General features: G+C 37.8%; 1 protein-coding gene across 2 annotated transcripts in view; it reads left to right on the top strand.

The window, feature by feature from the left end:
* Positions 1 to 20924, top strand: part of SMAP1 (small ArfGAP 1) — a 97742-nt gene that overhangs the window by 25522 nt on the left and 51296 nt on the right. The window contains exons 2-5 of one of the 2 annotated variants that reach the window (XM_086461481.1): positions 924 to 1057; positions 1744 to 1829; positions 5795 to 5870; positions 20815 to 20892. In XM_086461481.1, the coding sequence (XP_086317607.1) occupies positions 924 to 1057; positions 1744 to 1829; positions 5795 to 5870; positions 20815 to 20892 (374 nt within the window). The remainder of the gene's footprint in view (positions 1 to 923; positions 1058 to 1743; positions 1830 to 5794; positions 5871 to 20814; positions 20893 to 20924) is intronic. The other variant, XM_086461482.1, reaches the window with a different exon arrangement.

Here is a 20924-nt window from a genome sequence, read left to right as displayed (position 1 = left end):
TAGTCTCTGAACTCCTTAGAGCTCAGAACTAGGTGCACTTAAAAGCAGTGCCTTTAACAGTGTGGTGTACAGAGCTGGAATAAAATGATATAAATGTGTTTTATTTGAGACTGTGTAGTAACTTCAAGTCAAACGTCCAAAGTATCACTGTGGGTGTTCAGGCCAGCATACCTTAGGTCTGTCTCAACATGCCAGCACAGCTCAGAAACAATGGTAAAGTTCATAAGTCAACCTGATTCAGTGAGAAAATTAATTGGGCTATAAATGATAACTCATACTGGAGTTTAGGTACTGAATGTATTCAGTTTTCCACCGTTCTTAGTCATGGATATTTTCATCGGTTGGTTTTGCAAATCTGTGTTTAATCATTCCCTAAGAGCTTGCATGCTACTGTTGTAAAGTCAGTGCTTTATGAGGTATTAAAGGATTTGTTGCATTAATATAAGATTGCCCTGCATTTAATTTCAAGTTAAGTACAGGTGCATGTCTTGGGAAGCTTTTAATTGGAGAAAAAGGGGCAACTTCTACTGATTTCTGCTGATGCTTGCATCTGATGCGTAGCCGTAAGGATTACTCAAGATGTATGCAAAATCTTGTTGTTACTAGTGAGCCAACTTTCTAAAATTTGTTTATTGGTCTTTTTTGAGGGACAGGGGGAGGGAGCAGAGTGAAGGACAGTGGACACAACATATGACTTCCTAGCTTAATCTGGCTAACTCAACTTTTATGTGACATCACTTAGAAGTAGATATAAATAAAACTGCTAACAATGGAGATTGTTAGAATAGATATCCTAGAGAAACAGCTGTGAGCCTTTATTCAGACTTGTTTATTCCTGTTGTCAGTTTAGAATTATGCCAAAGAAAATCTTCACAGTATATAGAATTTTGAAAATAACTAATTTATTTCCACATTCCCTTTAGGTCCAAGATGGGCCTCTTGGAACACCGGTGTTTTTATTTGCATCAGATGTGCTGGAATACATCGAAATCTTGGGGTCCATATATCAAGGGTCAAGTCTGTCAACTTGGACCAATGGACACCAGAACAAATACAGGTGAAATATCTTCAAATGTGTTTTCAATTTGGAGGGAATGCCAGGAGTCCTTTTGGAAGGATCTGAGTTTATTATCATGCCCCAACTTAAACATTTTACAATCAAAATAGTTCTTAATGTGTTACATTTCTATGGTAATGAGTTTTAAGTTCTGAAAACTCACTTCAGAAGTTTGTTTAGCTATCTTTTCTGTATCATTTTAGAGGTATTGTACCTTGTCATAGGGACTCTGAAAGCTGCTGCTTTGTTGTATCTGTAGAAAACGTGTGGTAAGCCTTTTCCTTTTCAGTAGGGGACAGTAAGATAGCGTTCATACATCTGTCTGATTCTTGATTACATTATTTTGGTGTACAAAGTCCTGACTTTTCCAGGTATGCTCCAGTTTGAAGCCTCTTTCTGCTGCCAGACAAGTTTTACTTTTGGTCTGAAGGGCCATCCCGAGAGATGAAGGCTTGTCTTTCACTGAATGGGTTAGTTTGCACTGTAAACAGCATGTATGTTGTTAGCTTTTGTCCAGGAAGTTTTGGCAGGCAGCCCTCCTGTGCTGTGGGAGCATCTCCCAAGACATAGGGCAGCAGAGAGGTCTTCAAGTTAAAATCTTACAGTCATTTAAGCACACCAATAGCGTTCCAGGATTTAAAGTATTGATGGACATGAACTAACTGTTTTCTACCACTTTTCTTTAGTGCATGCAGGAAATGGGAAATACTAAAGCAAGACTACTCTATGAAGCTAATCTACCAGAGAACTTCCGAAGACCTCAAACAGATCAGTATCCTTCTTGTTTTAGCTTTCACGTTGAAATTACTTTTAGTGCAATTTAGATGTAAAGACTGTTTCAAGGAACTACTGCATTTGGCAACTCACCTTATTTATTTCATTGATGTATAAGAAATGATAGTGGAAGTTGGGAATGGTTCAGAAAAGGTTTAAATTACTTCAGTTATAGCAAATCTACTTTGTAATGAGATTTGGCAAGCCTCATTTATTTTTGCTTTCAGAAGAGATGGCTTCATAAATTCCCTGTATGTAGGAAGCTTGAGTGATACTAGAGAGCTCTTGAATGTTCTGTCTTTGTCTTGAGTAACTGCCAGCTGAAGTTAGAAGCATTTGATCAGGAAATAATGATCTGAATGGTAAAGTAAAATAAGCCTTTGGATTTTACTCAACTGAAGTATGGATTTCTTCCTCTAGATTAAGTATTCTGTAAATTTTTTGAGTTGGAGTGTATACTTTCTATGAAGTGTGCGAGCCCAGATGACTAGCATGGGAATATGTAAATAAACCAAACATCCCTGACTGCCACCATTTGTGTTGGTGTGTGGTTATGACCATGTACCTGGGAGGGGAGGGTTGGAGGAAAAACTGTCCACCAGCAGTAAATAGCTTTCCTCGAAAAATACCTTTTTCGAATGTACAGAATCGTTAGGATGATGTATAGCAGCATTGATTTAGATTTGTATTAGCTCCTGATTTAGTGAAGTTACTCCACAGGTCAGATTTGCTTCACCTGATCTTACTGGAACTCTTTAACTGTAATGAAATACTAAACACTTACTGTTAAGTGAGCTGAATCTTTCCCCAGTTCTTAGCCTCATGATGATACAGGCTGTGGAAGCTGTTAAACAGACTTAGTCATAACTGGATCTGAATTTTGTTCAGATTTTGGTTCTTCTGTTTATTAGATAATGTGCTCAATATGCACTGTGCAGAAGATTGATTTATTTATTTTATTTTTTTTTTTTTTTTTTTTGGAAGGGTTAGGCTCCTCGTTACAAAATGCACTTGAGCAAAGCAGATACAGTTTTTCATATTCCAGTAGCTTTTAAATTAAACATACATACACATAAGAAAAAAGTAACTGGAACCAGATAGCACTGTAGTATTCCAGCTGTAATATTCTAGAACTTTATTTCAGCTGTAAGACTGAAATACTTTGAGTAAAACTTATTCAAAAGTGGGTCCTGAAGACGTGCATTTTGTTCTTACTGCAGCTAACTTGAATTCGCTGATGCTATTGCAGGAGAAGCAACAATGCTTTACTCTGAGCTTTTCTTGTCAGATCAGACCAAAAGCCTCATTTTTCAACTTTCAAAATAATTATTTGATTGACACTGTATACCTTGAAATAACTAGCTGGCCTTTTGAACAGTTATCAGTTTCTAAATGGCGACTTGGTCAACTGAATATACTTCATTGCATGTGTTTTCTTTGTTAAAAGTACGGTGCCAGGAGATAGGATGCCAACATTTTCTGTTTTATTTCTCAATTTCCCCATGACTTTGGCAGCTACTTACCTACTTGGCATTCATGACAAGCTGTTGTGTTATGGGCTTTGTTTGCCTTTCCTCTTTGTATCACTACAAAAATCATGTCTTATCACTGTTCTGTTTATGAATATTCTCAATATTCTGAATATTCTTTTGGATGAACTATGAAAATGCTTTGCATGTAATGATCACTATTGTATATGTTCTTCCATATTAGTGTTTAACTTCCTGTAGCACTATAATACACATATTTCTATTTTTTAGGTAGTAAATTGGAGACACAGGAGAAATGTCTGTGTGGCATCTGCCTAAAATCTCCTGCTAGAGGTCCCCCATCACTTCTGCTTCTTAGTCACAAGACTGACCTTTCTGGGCATTTTTTTATTCTTCCCTTGTGTTTGGCAGGGATACTCTGGCATAGAAACAAACTTTGAGGATCACCTTGATGGATTTTTGTGTGGCAGCCTTAACTTCTTGTTTGAAAGTGTTTTGTTTTTTTTTTTTTCCCAAGAGTAGAGTGGATCATTTTTTTGTCTCTTCATTTTACTCATTTCTTAAAACAGTTTTGGTGTCCATTTAGGTTACTTTAAATTCTTTTGTTAACAAGAACATGGTGGATTGTTGGTCTAAAGAAACTTTGTTGTGGTCCAAAAATTCGCACATATTGAGGGGGGGTAACTTGAATAAAGTGAATATTTTTCAAAATACACAGTTTAATACCCCAGTGTAATGGCATCCTGAAAAATTAAACACCATGAAATTGAATTACTTACAATTCTGTGTTAATAATTTTCAAATTAAAACTTTCTAATTGTCTGAAATACCAAGTGTACGTTATGGGAAACTGCTAAAATTAGGGAAATATTTATGCAAAAGAACTAAATCTAACACCAAAATATGAGCAACCAAAACTTAGAACCCTTGACAAAATAAATGTGCCATCTGAGAATGTTAATTTTTGCAAATAACTAAGACTTTTTGTTTGAAGAAAGGATAGGTTGTTCTAATGTGTTTTGTAGCAATCAAGTTTTGAATCTTTTCTGTTTACTTCTAAATAATACAGTTAGCCACTTACAGCCCAAAAGCATGGAAAAAATTAAATTCCCTTTATCTCCTCCCTCCACTGAAATTATATAGTGCCGTATTTTTTACTGCAAATTGAAGATAAACTTTCTGTGGCAATCCTGTTTAGTCTTAGCTAAATTTGAAAAATTGTGGGAGTTGCGTATTACCCAACTTTCATTCTTCTGTAATTTGGTAATATACATTGATTTTTTGGCAAAATTACACTCCTTTGGTATGTGTGAAGAGTAATGCAATATTAGTACTAAGATAGTTCTACGTTCAAAGTGCTCAAGATGCCCTTTAGAATGTAGATATATTTGGAAAGAGGTAGAAAAGAATGGGGGTTTTTTTTGCGACTTTTATGAAGCAGTGTCATCAGGTGACGCTTGTGTACAGTTTGAAACTAAAATGTGATTGTTGACAATATAATTTGATGCACAGAATGAAGGAACAGAGTGCTCTGAGCTCAGTGTTAATCTTAAGAGATAGTATGTGGAGCTAAGGTATCTTTCCATCGATTGAGGAAAAATTGCTATGGAAGTTTAAGATGTAATGAGTCTGAGATTCCACAGTTGCTGTTTCGATTTTTGAGTGGATAATCGCGTTGCTGAACAGATTGGTTAACATTTATTCTACAGATACCAGAGAATCAGCTTTACTGAAGTTAAAGTATTCACGCTGCTTTGGATGTGCTGCTTTATGAAGCTGAGAGAATAACTGAGGAAAACAATTAGTTGTCCTTTCTGTGTTTAAGCTAGTGAGTTGTCAGTTCTGGTCTTCTGCATCAGTGTGCTTGCTGCTATTTCCACCTTTACTTCAGTATCTTTTTATCACTAGTATTTTAGCTTTCTTTCCCTTCCACAGAGATGTTTGTTGTAATAGGGGACTCACATGGACAACTTACTGACCTCAGAGAACTGCTCGTGATCAGCTTTTGATGCATGATATAACTTGTGCAAATCAGAGAACAGGTACATACATTTCACCTTTTGTCTGAAGAGAAAGTATTTTTTCCCAAGTTATGATGGTAAACTATAGTTTAATTATTTACTGTTTACGAGTACCTTTGTTCAAGTATTTGCAGTGCTACAGCCCTGTAGCTTATAAATTCCAAGTGGAAATGTCTTAACTGTGGAACACTGAGTTACTTCCATATATGTTTCTTATACTGTTTCATTAAGAGATTAAACTGATTTAACTCTCTGTAGTAAAAAGAAACTCTTTGTGGACACTGCAATAGCAATTGTTCTGTGTAGAGCAGTTTGTTCTGTTGTTTTAAAACTACCAAATGAGATGGAGCAGGAATCTGATGCAATTCTTTAATTTGAATAACCTGTCAGCTTTTTAGGTTAATGTTACTATTTGTCTGAATGCATATTTTCCTTAAGCTAGCTACTTCCAGAGCTGTGGAATTTTTCATCAGGGATAAGTACGAAAAGAAGAAGTATTATGATAAAAATGCAGTTAATGCCTTCAATGTAAGTAAATAGTTTCACCAAGAATTCTGGCACTTTTCTTTTTTGAAAGCTACGTAAGAGAAATATAGAAAACATTACATATGTTAAAATGTCTTTCACAGTCAAAAACTTTCTGCCTGTCTACATTTAGCCCATATCTGGGGTTAAACTCTAACGGTTGCTCTATCACCTGATGACCCTTCACCAGCCAGTATGGGGAAATGGGAAGAGGAGATTGTACCTGTGGGTTGAAGTGAAAACAGATGTAATGAAACAGCGCTAATACCGACGAAGGTACACAAAGTTATACTCAGGCATGTGAATATGCAGCAGTGACAATGGACAGGAGGGCTGTCCTCAGGAGCAGGGAGAAGCCAGAGGAGGAGCAGGAGGAACCCCACAGGAGCTCCCCTTCCTCAGCCAACCTTCCCCCTTTACTATGACCATGACATTATGGTGTGGGCTACCCCTGTGGCTGACTCAGGTTCAGCTGCCCTGGCTGACTCAAAACTGCTAACGGCCTGCCTGGCATGGCTGGGCTGGGATTCTGTCCCAGCCAAACCGGGACACTGAAACAGAGCTAAATGCTTACTTACATATCTCTTGAGAGCTATTTGTAGGTTCTGTAAGTTCAACATACATCATCCATTACATATATAACAGCAAAGCGTTACGATGCAGCAAATAGCTTGCTTCCAACTCTTTCTGTTGTGTTTTTGTCTTTCAGTGATGGGCATTTCTTTAACAGTATACTTTCAGTCCTTTCTGAGTATTTTTTTTCCATGTTACAGTGATAGGATAGGGTGACTCTTTCTGGTGACTTTGTCTTCCCTCATTCTCTGTAATACCTTGATGAGAAGTCCTAGGGTGTTTTGGGCCCCTATTCTGAGGATCTTCCCGCTCTGATGAATTCCAGACTGTTGCTTGCAGCGAGGTGCACTGTAATAGCAAACAGGGGCAGTATGGCAAACCAGCTGTTTAATGCTGTAGCTATGTGTTCACTACACAAAGTTGGTGAGTGCTCTTCCAGAAAAGCAGTTTTGACAATGTCAGCCTTCACTGAAGTTCACAGCCTTGTTTGTTTTTTTGAATATGGCTATTTCTGGGGCACACAATCTGGCATATATTTTTATATATATAGGTGTATTTATGCTTAAACACACACTCCTGTATACCTACATTATTTAAGTATGGCCTAACACGTAACTTGCTACTCCCGTCTTACTAGGCAATGAACTTTAACAGGGAAAGGAGTGCAAGGGTGGGCGTAAAGAGTAGGAGTTTATGCTTCCTTTCCCGTCTGAGAAAATGGGTTTTTGAATGATAGTTTCATTTTAGAAGGAAAAAAAACCCAAACCTGGAAACTAGAGAAGTGTATTTCGTTAAGCATTGTTGAAGTAGGGGGGAAGTTGCTTCACTTAAGAGGTAAAATACAATTGTGATTTGAATTACACTGTCAGTTACCCTTCTTTACTTTTATTCCAAAGTAGAAATTAGGAAGAATTGTTTAAAATTACACTTGTTTAAAAAGTTCAAAAGACTGCCAAGATCTTTCTAAACAAAGAACCTAAGCGTAGTCCACTGCTGTCTTAATATGTTTGAAGGAGTAATCAGATTTTGCTTTATTGTGTTGCAGGCTAATATGAATTGCTTGCCTGTCATAGCAGCAAGGGTAGAATCCAGACAAGCTGAAGAGATGCATATTGCTGCTAGAGTAGGGAATGCCATTTTATTTTTTCCTACTTGGACTTTTCTTTCATTGACTAATGTAAATGGCATCATCTCTGAAATAGGCACAAAATCTGATTAGGAAATATCTTAGCAATAGATGACTCATGCACATTCACCTGCATTTCTTTCAGGCCACCAAACATGAGGTTTGAGGTAGGCAATCTGAAATCACAGTTCTGGCAAAATCCTAAAAGTACATGATACTAAATTAGCCGAACTAGTGTAGCACCTGTAGTCTAGTCTGCTGCGTGTGCTGGGTTACTCTCCTTGGCTCTGGCCCCAGCCCAGCTCACATGCACATGTAGTGTGTTGACTGGTATTCAGTGGGCCTGGGACTGACAAGGAAGAGGAAGAAAAGGTGAAGCTGGGCCTCCACTTGTATGTCTGATACGCTGCTTTTCTGCTCCTGGGTACTGTTGGCAGGGCAGACGGGAAGTTACCCTACACTTCCAGTGCATGGAGGTCTGTGGGGAGTTTGAGAAGAGAAGGGTGAGGAGGGGAGTTCTGCGGGGGTGTGTTTCTGTGCCCCCATGCGGGGTGTGGTGATGGTTTCTAAAGCTTTCCTTTTGCAGTCCTGACGACATCCGAGACACTTTCCCTCTTCCCACCCTGCCAGGAGGTGGCTAAGATTCCCTGGGAAGTGAGGGTGGCTGTGTAGGAAGGAGGAGTTTCCTGCTTGCAGCCTTCAGCCCTCTGCCAAGTGTTTTCGTAGCAGCAAAGCACTTGCTAGCACAATGCTTTCATGAGTAATACTGTTGTGAACTGTTCAGGTGAGGTGCCTGTGCTATGCCATGGCAAGCTGTTTTCTTCTGGAAGATTTCTTTACCCCACTTCTGCAGAGAGCACCCTGTGTCCTATTTTTAATCTAAATCGGAGTTTTGGGGGTGATAGAGCTTTTTAGCACACTTACCTTTGAAATAGCAATGCTTTCTGCTTGGATTAGGACCAGTTTAAGTTGAAGATGCATGTGTATGTTGTCATTTGGTAAAATGACCCCCTTTTGGGTATGAGCGGAAGTCCAGGAATAATACAGGTTTGCTGTGCCCTAAGGGTTGCTTTCCTTAACCAGGTAATTTCACTGAGGTGGCATTTAAAAATTTAGGGGCCTTTCCTGGGTTTCATCTACCACTTCAAGTTGCTTGTGGTAAAAGCTTCCTGTAGCATAAAAACTGTTTTGAATAGATCCGCTTAAAACATGGAGTACAATATTTCCCTTAGCTTAATTTTGACAAGTTCATAAGCTTTGCAAGTTTGTCTAACAGTACAATGTCTGTGTTAATGTATTCTGTCTGTTGGAGCCCAGGAATGTATGTCAGGGTTCAGTTCTTGGTTCTGTGATGCTCAAGATTCATGTCTGTTTCTTTTGTTACAAAATGTTTCTTTATAATTGTTAATTATATGAGGTGTTTTGTTTTCTGACAAGACCTGTTGTATTACTAAATTTGGCTTTTAGAGATATGCACTGTAATAACAAAATCAGCTAGTGCAGAGACCAGTAGTGCCATCAAACGTGAGGTCTAAAAAAAAGGTAGATATGAAAAATAAGTATTTTTTTTTCCCACAGTTCACTGAAAAGCAACGCAGGATAAAGCTATGGGCAAAAATCATCTGCTATTTTATTGGCTAGTTAAATTTTAAATAGAATAATGCATTTAAGTAGAAATCAAATCTACATTTGAAAAATCTAATGCTGACTGAAAGCAGCCTGACTTTAAAAAATATTTAAAATCTATTAAAATGCATAGATCTTGAAGTTCTCTGAGCCATCGTTATTGGGAAATGTGAAGTGCTGGTTCTGTATCACTGCTCAGGACTAAATGAGTGGAACAATTTACTCAGCTCTTTTAAGTGGGTTATCAGTAAACAGTTACTCTCGTTTTCTTGCTCAGAGTCAGCACAGGCTTCTGAATTGTTTATAGAAAGGCCTGAGAAGCTGACACCCTCTAACAGTTTTGTATTTGGTTTTTGGTTTTGTTTTTCTTTTGTTGGTTTGGGGGGGTTTTGTGGTTTTGTTTTGTTTGGTACTAGGAAACATTCTGGTATCGGTTAGGCCTAATTCTTAACCACAATCTTACGCTTTACCCTTGAGAAAAATCTTTTGGAATGTAGCAGGAACAGGAGACCTGGGTAGGCAAACTATGGTGCTCTGTGTCAGGTTAGGAGATGTAGTTAGGGAATTTATCAAAGCAATCACGCTATGCTTGTCCCTTCTTTTTGCAGGTGTACTTTCATATCTTTCACTTCAGGTGAAGCAAAAAGCAGGAGCTCCCATCCACAATCAGCAATGTAGCTGGGTGGGGGGAAGCCTGGGAAAAAATATTAGCAGAAATGAAGTGTTCATTATTTTTTACCAACACTGATAATAAATCTGATATTTTAAGGAATTTGTTAATGTGGATGAGATTTATGGATGCCTTTCAGTTTTTTAGCTCTTACTTGGATCAGAAACTTTTTTCTAATAATTAGATTTTTTTTAACAGTTATGTATGCATTTGCTGCTTCCTAATGTTATAAGATAAGAAGAAAAAGTTTTAGAAAAATGTCTAACAATGGATTTGTAGAAATACTTTTTCCAGAGTGCTGGAATATTGCTGATTTTGAAAATTTTTCCATTTAGCTGCTGTTAAAGTAGCAGTATTTGCTTTTAGGTTTTATTCTGATCAATGTAAAGAAAAGAATTTTGAATAAACTAGCTTACGCAGGAAGGCAAACTGAATTTCTGTTGTGCACCATGGAAGTATCTTCAGATGCATGTCAGCTCTTAGAAAACTCCTGTAGTTGAAACAGTCTGCAAATGCTTAGATACAGTTGTAGGGTTGTGGTGTTATAACTAAAACTGTAAAGACAACTGGATGGTATTTATCATATTTAGGAAAATGTATCCTTATTATCAAACTATATTCCATTTAAGCAGTATAGCCAGTGACATAGTTAGAAGTAGTATTTCTCAAGCCAGTGCCTATCATAATTTGCTCTGAACATTAGTAAGGGTCACACCAGTATAAAAGATCAACACTTTCTTTCTCAGAAAGTAGTTCATAGTCCTGCTGGGGTGAGACCTCAATTTGTTGAGACTTCTCAAGACCAACTGCTTAAGAAACACGCATCACTTGATCTGGACAGCTGCTTACCTGTTTTGCTTTGATATGAGGTAATTTTGAAACATTCAAGACTGTTTTTTTAGGCTTTTTATGTATGCTTAAATTTAAAAAGAGGAATAATACAAGTAAAAACACTTGAAGCTGACAGGGTGTTACTTGGGAATATATATATATTCCCATTTGTTCTGTGAGTAACACATGTGATTTGGTATTGTTAATGGCAGGAACTGTTTTTGCTCTTTGAATAATCAACTTATGAGCAGCAGGAGCTGTTAGCAAGTCTACTTATTTTAAATATCCTCAGCATAATACTGTCCTCCTAGAATTAATTTTCTGCCAAACCCCCTTCTTGATTTTTAGGCATACATAAGCTGTGAATGATGCAAAAGATAGCATAGAGTCCAACAAACTTCACATAGTAGTGAAGCGATTAGGGCATCTTTCTAAACGTGGTACAACTAGGAAACAATAACGTAAGGAGTTTACTGTGCAATATGCTATGCTGTTTGACTTGATTTATCCTTGAAAGCTTGTACCACGCAGTTGAGAGCTTGCATCACTTCTGTAGTTAACTACAGACAGTTACCATAGGTCAAGTGGTGTGAGGCAATTTTCTATGTTAAAACTCTCCTTCGGGTGAGTGCTGACAGGAAACTGTTTAGGAATATCATTCCACTTCAGACTTGCACCTGATTATCACTTTCAAGCAAAGGGAAATCCTTTTTATATTCATCATAGGGGGTTTTTTTGCACACAACAGTCTTAGAACTGAAGGATATCCCATGCAAAGCAGTTTCTCCTCTAACAATCTTAGTCCTGAAGACTGTTGATTATTAAATCTTTTGTTTGCTTTAGGCTCTTATTAAACTTTTTATGCTCGTTTAGTTTACTGTCCCCTGGAGCACTCTTAGAAGAGCACAGCTTACAATTATACAAACACCTTTCCCCAAGAACCTGAACTTGTATGCTTAAATAAATGACTTGAAGGACTTTTTCGGAGTTGTTACAGTAAATATAAGTGGAGCAAATACAAGCGTTGTTGGAGAGACACTTTGGGATGTTTGTTTTTATGAAAGTAGTGTCTGGGCATTCATCTTGACTGATTATCTCTGTATTGAGTCCCAAATACTTGTAATCAAAGCTATGCAACTGGTAAGGTGGAGGGACAGTTGTTAATGAGGCTCATGATCTTAGGTGCAGTGGCCAAGAGAGATAGCAAATGCTGCTTGTTTTAGGGTTTTGGGAGTTAGTAAGAATCTCCCAAAATTACTCGTTAGAGGAAGTAAGCTTTGAAGTAGATGACTACACGGTTTACCAGTAAGCCAAGAGGAAGTGTGTGATTTTTAGAACCAAGGTTCCAGAAAGAATAAAATCTGTCTAAAATATGCTATTAAGTAACAGCTGGTGGGGTGATTCTTTGAGACACAGAACTGCACTGATGAAGGGGTTTCTGGTACCCGACCCAAATAATGTAATTCGATTGTATCTACTACATACTGCTAAGTTAAAAGTGTACTAAAGTTGCACAGAGGTTTAGGAAATCAAGGTTGAAGCAATCATATTTTCCAAATTTTTAAAAAACTTGGCACCTCCTCTTTGATGTAAAATGAAAACTGTAAGAGGACCATCTTTCTTAAACTACTGTTTATTTTTATGTCTGATACAATGACCCTTATGCTGTACAAGCAATGGGGAGAAGTAGTGAGGTCACTGTGTTGAGTGTGGATAAAGATCAGCCATGTGGGTATTATCACTATCTCTGCAGCTTTTAATAAAAATAAGTATATAGGAGAAGAAAGAGCACAACTTCTCAGAATGCACATGGAAATTGCTGTATTCAGGGTGGGTGTTGAATTGACTTAAGCAGAATCCAGATACTTTCAGTGTGAAAAATTAATTCCATTACATGAAGTGAGAATATATTATGTCCTGACAATGTTTAGAGAATAATAAACAAAGTTTCTGTATTTAAGAAAGAGTGTGAATTATGTATGGAGCAGAAGTTTCGTGTAACTCTGAAGTTCACTGAAGGAAGAGAATAGTGGGTCTACATTTTCCTCGCTTTCTTAAGACTTTGTGTATAATTTAAGAAGTATGTACTTAGGCAACTGGATAAAATGTGATGTGAATTTAGAGATTGTGATGGCACATTTTCCAGGAAGTTATCTTAAAGGAGATTAAATCCATAATACATTCACCGCACTAAAATATGTCAAGTAGGCACCTTAAGATGGATAAACTGTGGTATGACAGGGTATGTGAACAGTAAGTTTATAGTAGCTAGCATTCAGAAGCGTTCAGTCATTGGCTTGGAGAGAGGTTACGAGTTACCCGTCCCAATATTGCATGAGCCATAGTGGGTTTTTTAGTGGTCTATGAAGAATTTGTGACTCGGGTGATATGAGTTATTTTTGAAATATGCTAATGAAGGTAGGCATCAATAGGAAGCACTGAAATACCATACAAGAATTATGACTTGTAGGGATGGTGGAAGTGGGATTAATTTTTTTGCAAGATCATGCTATTAGAATGGGTTGAATTATAGAATCGCAGAATAACTCAGGCTAAAAGGGACCCTTGGAAATCATCCTATTCTCCCTGCTTGAAGTGGGGTCAACTAGAACAGGTTGCTTAGTGCCATGTCCAGTTGGCTTTTGAATACCTCCAGGGCTGGAGACTCCACAGCCTCTCTGGGTAACCTGTTCCAGTATCAACCACCACCACAGTATAAAAAAAAAAATATATTAAAAAAAAAAAATATTATTACGTTTCAGTGCTATTTCCTGTGTTTCAACTTGTGTTCAGTGCGTCTTGGTCCTGTGTCTGGATAGCACAGGCAACAGTCTGCCTCAGTCTTAGCTCCCTGCCACCAGGTATTTACACATGTTAATAAGACTTCTTCCCTCAGCCCCCCATTAGCTTTCTCTCCTCCAAGCTAAACAATCTCAATTCAGTAAGCCTCTCCTTGTCTGAAAGGTGCTCCAGTCCTTTAATCATCTTAGTGTCCCTTTGCTGGACTTGCTCCTGTGGGCCCATGTCTCTCCTGTACTTGTGAGCCTGTAACTGACCACGTTTCAAGCTCATGTCCAACTTGTCCATCAGGACTTCCAGGTCCTCTTCTGCAAATCTGCTTTCCAGCCAGTTGATACCCAGCCTGTACTGGTGCATGGGGTTATTCCTCCCCAGGTACAGGACTTGGCACTTCCCTTTGAACTTCGTGTGGTTTATTTTGGTCCATCCTGTCAACGGTGCTCTGAATGGCATTGTCTTTATTTTGTATCGTCTGCAAACTTGCTGATGTTGTACTCTGTCCCATTGCATGGGTCATTAATGAAGAAGTTAAATAGTGTTGGCCCCAGTATCAATGCCTGGGTGTACCGCTAGTGACTGCCCTTGAGCTGCACTTTGCCCAGCAATGGTTAAATGAATGAGTTGGAGAAGCCAGGGTGTGGATTTTCAGTATGCTAGCTGCATTCCCAGTAGCTCCTGCTTGCAGGAGTAGTTCAAGGAGTAGTTCACACAGCTGGACAAGTTACTGTGTGCAAGTAAACAAAACTTCTGCCAAAGCTGAAGTATGTAGTGACTGCATTGCCAGTTTAATGTGGATCATGAAAATGTAAATGAACCTGCATGCAGCAGGGCAAGCCACTTAGGAGCAGAAAAAGTATTGTTCTGAAGTGTTGGGAAGCTCTCACTGAAGACAGTTTTCCCCAGAACAAATACAGAAAACATTGTTTAGATTGGACAAGGGAAATGGAGAGTGCTTCAATAAGAGATTAAAAGCATCTGGATTTTTTTTTTTCTGTGTCAGCCTTTAATCAAGCCATGGTGACTCTCCATAATATCTCAAGAGCTGGTTATCAAAAGGAGAAGCTAAATAATCTAATAAAACCCGTGAGTGACAATAGCTATGGGTGCTCTTTGGTAGAGTTGGAAAAAATATTTTGCACTCAAGTCAAATACTATTAAATATAGCTGTATTTTCCAGCACGTTGAGTAATTGCATCTCTGCTTGATGTAAATTTTGTGAACATCTGTAGCTCTGCACCCATTCAGAACTACAGCTAGCTTGTGCACAAGCTTCACCATGTTCCCGTAACGAGATACGGGCACTCTGAATGGTGGAGGAGAGGTGAGCGTGTTCAGAATACTGATGGAAGAGCAGTACTGGCTTTTTTGAAAAGCCAGTGTTTACTGAAACGTGAGACTCTGAACATGTTAGTAACTTTAAAAAAAGCCTTGCCAGTTAGCCTAAAGAACTTCCGCAGAAATTCATAGATAAGTGTTATTAATAGTACATTAGTATTCTTCTACTCCTTTCAGTATTTCGAGAATAGGCCTCTAGAAAATGGCAAGCAATTGGTTGTGTGTTTATATGCATCTAATAGCAGTCTGTAATTCTGCAGCTTTAAAATAAAATACTAATTATAGTGTTGTCAATATTCGTTAGAGACCTACAGTAATAAAGTAAAAAGTCTGCTGAAATAAGAGAAACATATATATTAGCCAAACTTAAAACCTGTCAAATGAGTGTAGAGCAGTTCGCTTCGTTTAGATTATTTCCCTGTATATTGTGTGCGTATAAAATGGCCACTCGAGGGCACCTTTGTATTTAGTTCAGCTGCTAATTTCCTGAATATATTGACATGGTTTGATAACATACTCATTTTTTTATTCTCTTGAATCTTCTGAGTGATAGCAGCCTAAATTTCATATTTAGACAGAAGGTTAATATAGTTTTCTAAAGCTTTAACTTGAATCCTTTATAATAAAGGCAAAATAATAACATGCATTACATCAAGATCAGGATTTTGGAAAAACTACAAATAAAAGTTGGTCAAAATTTATTTAGTACATTGACCGTAATGACCAATAGTGTGTGTTTGTATGACTGTTGTCTACCATCTGAAACATGTTAGTACAAACTGAACTAAAGTAAAATCATTCTGAGATTTTGTAGGTTATATCCGCTGATAGCTTCTTTTAGTGCTTCTTTTAAGCTTTTTTCACTTGAAGTAGTAGTCTGGTGCAGACTACATCAAAGCCATCAGGCCAAATACTGTTTGTATTAGTGCCTTTACGTGAACTATTAACATAGTGTGTATTTGGATAGTGCCACTACTAAGTAATAACTTAATACTATAGAAGTTTTTAACGGAGAAGATGGGAACAGGTAACACATTACCATGTTAGACGGTCAGGGAACTGGAGTAATATTGTAAACCTGCAGATCCTTTCTTTTCCAGTATTAATGTGTTTTGTGAACCAAAGTCTTTCACAGAGCATAGGTGAAAATGAAATCTTACAGTACTGCTGCATGTGGATGTATTTTCTTGCTCAGCGCTGGATGTACATGATGCTTTAAACACAGTATTGAGTTCCATTATGCAAAATGTTTTTTACTTTATCAGCTTTCTAAAAAGAAGTCCCAAAGCACAAACAATGGAAAGAGATTCAAGAATTGCTAAACTTTAAATAACTACAAGTCTTTTGGTCTGAAATGTGATCAAAATTTTGTTAACATATGAGTGTAAATGTGGAAAACTTAAGGAACAGCTCCTTGCCTTCATTCCCTCTTTTAGGGAATTCTGAATTCACTTCTAAATTGAAAGACCCAACTACTCTTAAGTTAAAAACTAAAATGAAGTATTTGGATGCTAGTTGTCAGTTTGCAATACATTCTTAGTGCACACAAGCATGTCAACTTTATTCTTTTTCTAGCAGCAAGTATGGTTGGTTGCAGGGGCGCTGTCAGTTTTGTCTGGTATTTTAAAGTGCCAATAATCAAGGACATCTTAGTTGACAAATTTCCAGAGAACAGTGCTAACATACATTATCAGAGTAGTTCAGTGTGTGCTTCTTTACTTAAATCTGGAAGATGGCTTTTTGGATTTTGATGTAGATTTTTAGATTAATTTATTGCTTTACACGTGACCAAAAGCAGGAGAGGTTTTGGTCACTTGTCTTTAGTGGCTTTGATGACCAATCTTACTCTTAATACCTTCTTGCTCAAATGTCTTTTTCTGTTGGATCTAAATTAAACAAAGATATTTTCTGCCTTTCTTGCTGTCTGCTCTTCAAACTTCATGATTGCTGTCAGTATTAGCCAGTTTTTCTAGAAGCTGGTTCTTTAGCTTTTTTTCTCTTTGTTTCCACTAGAATATAACAGTTGGATTAAAACTGACAAATTAGAAAATGGTAACAGAAGACAATTATTGTGGTGGAATAGTGGTATTTTGCAAACCAGGTTTTTTTGGCTACACTGAAGAGGGGATGTCCGCTTGTAAACAGCAATATTTTAGGTACTCGGACAAGGACCCAAAAGCGGAGTAGATCTTCCTTTACTGATGCTTCTGATCAAGCTTGTAGAAACAAGTCATTATTAGTAAAGGCTGATAAATACCAAATAGAAAACCCGTATGTTACTTTGTGGGATTACATAGTGCTGCTTTTCAGTGATGTCAGTCTCCTAAAAAACAGTTTTAAAATTATTATTAAAACCTTGCTTGACAATTCTGAGTGGTGATCAGGGTTCTACTATAAATATTTAAAGTGCATTTGTGGCTTTCAAATAATTAAAGGTGATTTCACCAGGACTGAGTGCAGCACTTACTCCATGAGAGCTGGACGCATATACCTGTCATGGGTGAGTGGTCTGATCCTGGGGTTAGTCTAACCTCAGTGCTCCCACTACTGGCCACAAATGCAGAAGTAGGTCACTGAGCAGATGCTTTCTGATTTGCGATTTGTTGGCAAGCTAATGAATCTCTTTCGACTACAAATGGGAAGAGCTCTGTGAGCTGCTTTATCACTGCAGTAGTTTTAAAACCAAAGAGTAACTGGAAATACAAGCATAAAACTTGTTTTCAACCACAGTTCCTTATCAGTGTTTGATCTGTTCAGTAACTAATATCCCCTGTAGCTAATGGTGTGTCTGCACTGCAAACAAGACGTAGAAGGTATTAATGCTAACTTTGAATGGTCTAACCTGAGTTTTGGCAAGGAAGTCATTGGAATAGCATCAAAGTTGTTTAGGATTGACTTACACTAATGAGAAGGATTATTTGTTGCGGTTTTTGCTATACGTTACATCTATAAAGTGTGCTGCAGTTTGAAGACATGAACTTACCACAACCTTTCTAAGTAAGAGTTGGGAGACAGTACAAGGGAAAACAAAGCCTGTGAGGTCTTATGGCTTGATATTCTGACATGCCAGTGTCACGGGTTTGCTAAAATATGGGGTTAGTTTGTGTTAAAAATGAGTGTTTTGAAATCTCCTGAAAACCAAGCACTTGATGACTAAGGTGTTTGGTTTCGCTATATGCTCCAAGAGAGTATTAGCATCCGTGATAATGACTTGGCTATTAGTGAAAATTCAGTGTTCCAACTGAAAAAATCCCAAGATAATGAAATAATGGCCTTATATTGTAGTGTTTTTATAGCTTTTAGTTTTATTTGGTGCTAGTTCTGGTATGTGGACATGACACAATATGACACCGGAGCACAGGCAAGGAGCAGAATGGCTGGCACTGCAGGGACTTGACTAGCTGGAAAGCTCTGCCTCTTGCTAAGGCTGCCCTGCACTCCACATGGGCCAGCCTGGATTGCTCTGAGGTCAGGAGGCAGCTGGTTCAGTGCCAGCTGGGAACCTTCACAGGGTTAACAGGTCGGCTGTCCCTTACGCACCAGTCTGTCCCAATGGGAAGTATTTTTCCAGACTTCCCTGGTACCCCGATCGGCTCTTGATACTCTGATTGCTTAACTGCTCGCCACAATGGACAGCACCAGCCTCTCTTCTAATCCTGTTTTGTGTTTAGCTTTATCCAGCCACTCAGTTTGACTTGATTGGATTTTTTCGTTCAGATTTCCATATCTGTCATAGCATAGTAGACAACAAATTTAACACGATGCCGTGGTGATAAAGCTGTTCAGCAGCCCAAACTCGTGCTGTTGCTTTCGTTATATAAACTCAGTCAGTTCTTTATACATTGTAATGTGTCTTCTCTTCAAGATTAGCTTCAGTCTTAGGTCTTTTGTACTCTTGTTTAGTTGTGTATTTTCATATATGAAGTGTGCCTTCAAGTGCTGTTTTTTAGCCTGAAGTTAGTGTAGTCCTGCTGTTTGTCTTTAAACAGAACGCTTGGGCATTTCTCAACTTGTTCGTCCTGTTCCATGTCCCAGGAGAGACGGCAACTGCTTTTCACTCTGTCTCCTGCTTATAGCTTGCATGATGCTTCTCCATAGATTCTGTGATTCTATGATTCCATTAATTGATTGGCAAAACTGTAATAATTACTTTCAGGCCTTCATAGGATTACCTTATCCTAGGTTGGATAATCCCTTAATTAATGACGATGATATGCAAATTGAGAAGAACTATTATGGGAGGATGGAAATGTGACATAAACATCTATAGTGCTGGTTTCCTCCCAAGCCCCAAATGAAGTTCTGCTTACCTGGTTCTGTGTGGTGAGTTACAGCTGCTCACCGGTGAGAGCTAGCAAGCTTAAATTCTCTTAAAGTCTAATGCATACAGAAGAACGAAAAAAAGCCCCCCAAAACCCCAGACCAAAATCTCACTTTATCTTTAGAAACTTGGAAGTATAGTAATCTAAGGTGTTCCATTATCACAATTTCACACATTTGCATTTAATTGAAATCTTAGTAAGGAACATGGTGTTAGAGCTCATAGTTTAATATATGTAGTTACCGAATAATTTTTCTGACATCTTTATTTGCTTACCATGTCGTGTAATTGGAATAAACAGGATCCCTGTGTTCCTATAGCAACAGAATGTTACGGTTTGAGTAACTGCTCCACTGCAGCGGACGTGTCCATGACTCTTCTAATAACCTGAGGATTTAAAAACAATAAATTGAAAAATGAGGATTCTGTTTCATATTTCTGGCAGTAAAATTTGGCTTATAAATAGCTTTTCTGAAGCTCTACACCACATTGTAGGATAAGCTTAGTTTCTGAGTTTGTAAAAATACTAAATATATATATTCTATGAATGTTCCAGCTATATAAGCTGTGGTATTGGTAGGTTTTTCTGTAAGAAATATGGGGTATTTAGACATGAGGTAGGGGGTTTTTTCAGCTTTCAGTTTTCTTTTAGCACAAGCTGTTTTTTTAAACTAAGTAAAAACATGTCATGTAAATTGGTTATTTTGATCCAACATAATGACCTGCTGTGTAATAGCTTCATTTAATTTTAAATTTTCCTTGTAGATAGTAGAGGTGATGTAAGACAGTGTAGAAGTGTCAGCTTTAGAGCTCTGAAGATCTTCTACATGTTTGGTAAATGTAATTCAGTTGCGTTTTTTCTGGTAAGGGAATAGAAAGATAATGTTTCCATTAAAGTGATCAACTATGCATATAGAAATAGGATAGGAAGATGTATGAAAATGCATTTAGAGAAATCCTGTTTTCTTGAGCAAACTACATCTGTTGCATATATATAACTTATACCTTTTTTGATAATTCTGGAATTCTAATGGTCCTAGTATCAATTTTATGTACTGATTCCTAGAAAAGAAGTATCACCTGTCTGGAAGGTCTGGCATCCTACTGCCAGGATGCAGCTTTATATTAACCCTAAGCTCTTTACTCATTTGGAGTGCTCTTAGAGAAGAGTTAATTAGAAATTTAATTAACGTATAACTTTCAGAGTTATTTTGCATTCCTCTTAATAAAAACATTCTGTTAGAGTGAACAAGAACAAAGGCACTCTCTTCTCTCCCCCTCCTCTGGGACAGTGTGCCTTCATGCTTCAGGACATTAATATTTCAATAGTCACACTGGATAAAATTGAACAAAGGATCAAACCTAATTATTCTTCTTAGGCCTGTGATATGATCTTATCCAGGTTCATTTTCTTATATTCTGTTCTAGTGAATTTCATTATAAGTCACTCATTCCTACCTGACAGATTTCCTTTAAAAATTGTACTGATAGAAAAGATGAAAAAAAGTATTTTGTCTCCTCTTTTTGTTTCTTCTATGTTGTATTTTTACCCCCACCCCCAAAATTATTGGGGAAAAAAAAAAAGTCTCTTAGCTGCCTCTGCTCCCTCCCTTCCTAACTGTTCTTGCTTATTTTCTTTCTCATTTCTTTGTTCTGTTTTGTACAGATATCCTCTTCTGATGCTGCTCAGCCTTTGGCATCCTCTCCTTCTCTGCAAGCTGCTGCTGAGAAGAGCAAAGCAGAGGTATATTGTTTTCGGGTCTAACTCTCATCAGG

The sequence above is a fragment of the Leptosomus discolor genome, chromosome 2 (genome assembly GCF_034619465.1).
Source record: "Leptosomus discolor isolate bLepDis1 chromosome 2, bLepDis1.hap2, whole genome shotgun sequence".
NCBI lineage: Eukaryota > Metazoa > Chordata > Aves > Leptosomiformes > Leptosomidae > Leptosomus > Leptosomus discolor.
Note: the sequence above shows the minus strand (reverse complement) of the source record. Positions and strands in the feature narration are given on the sequence as shown.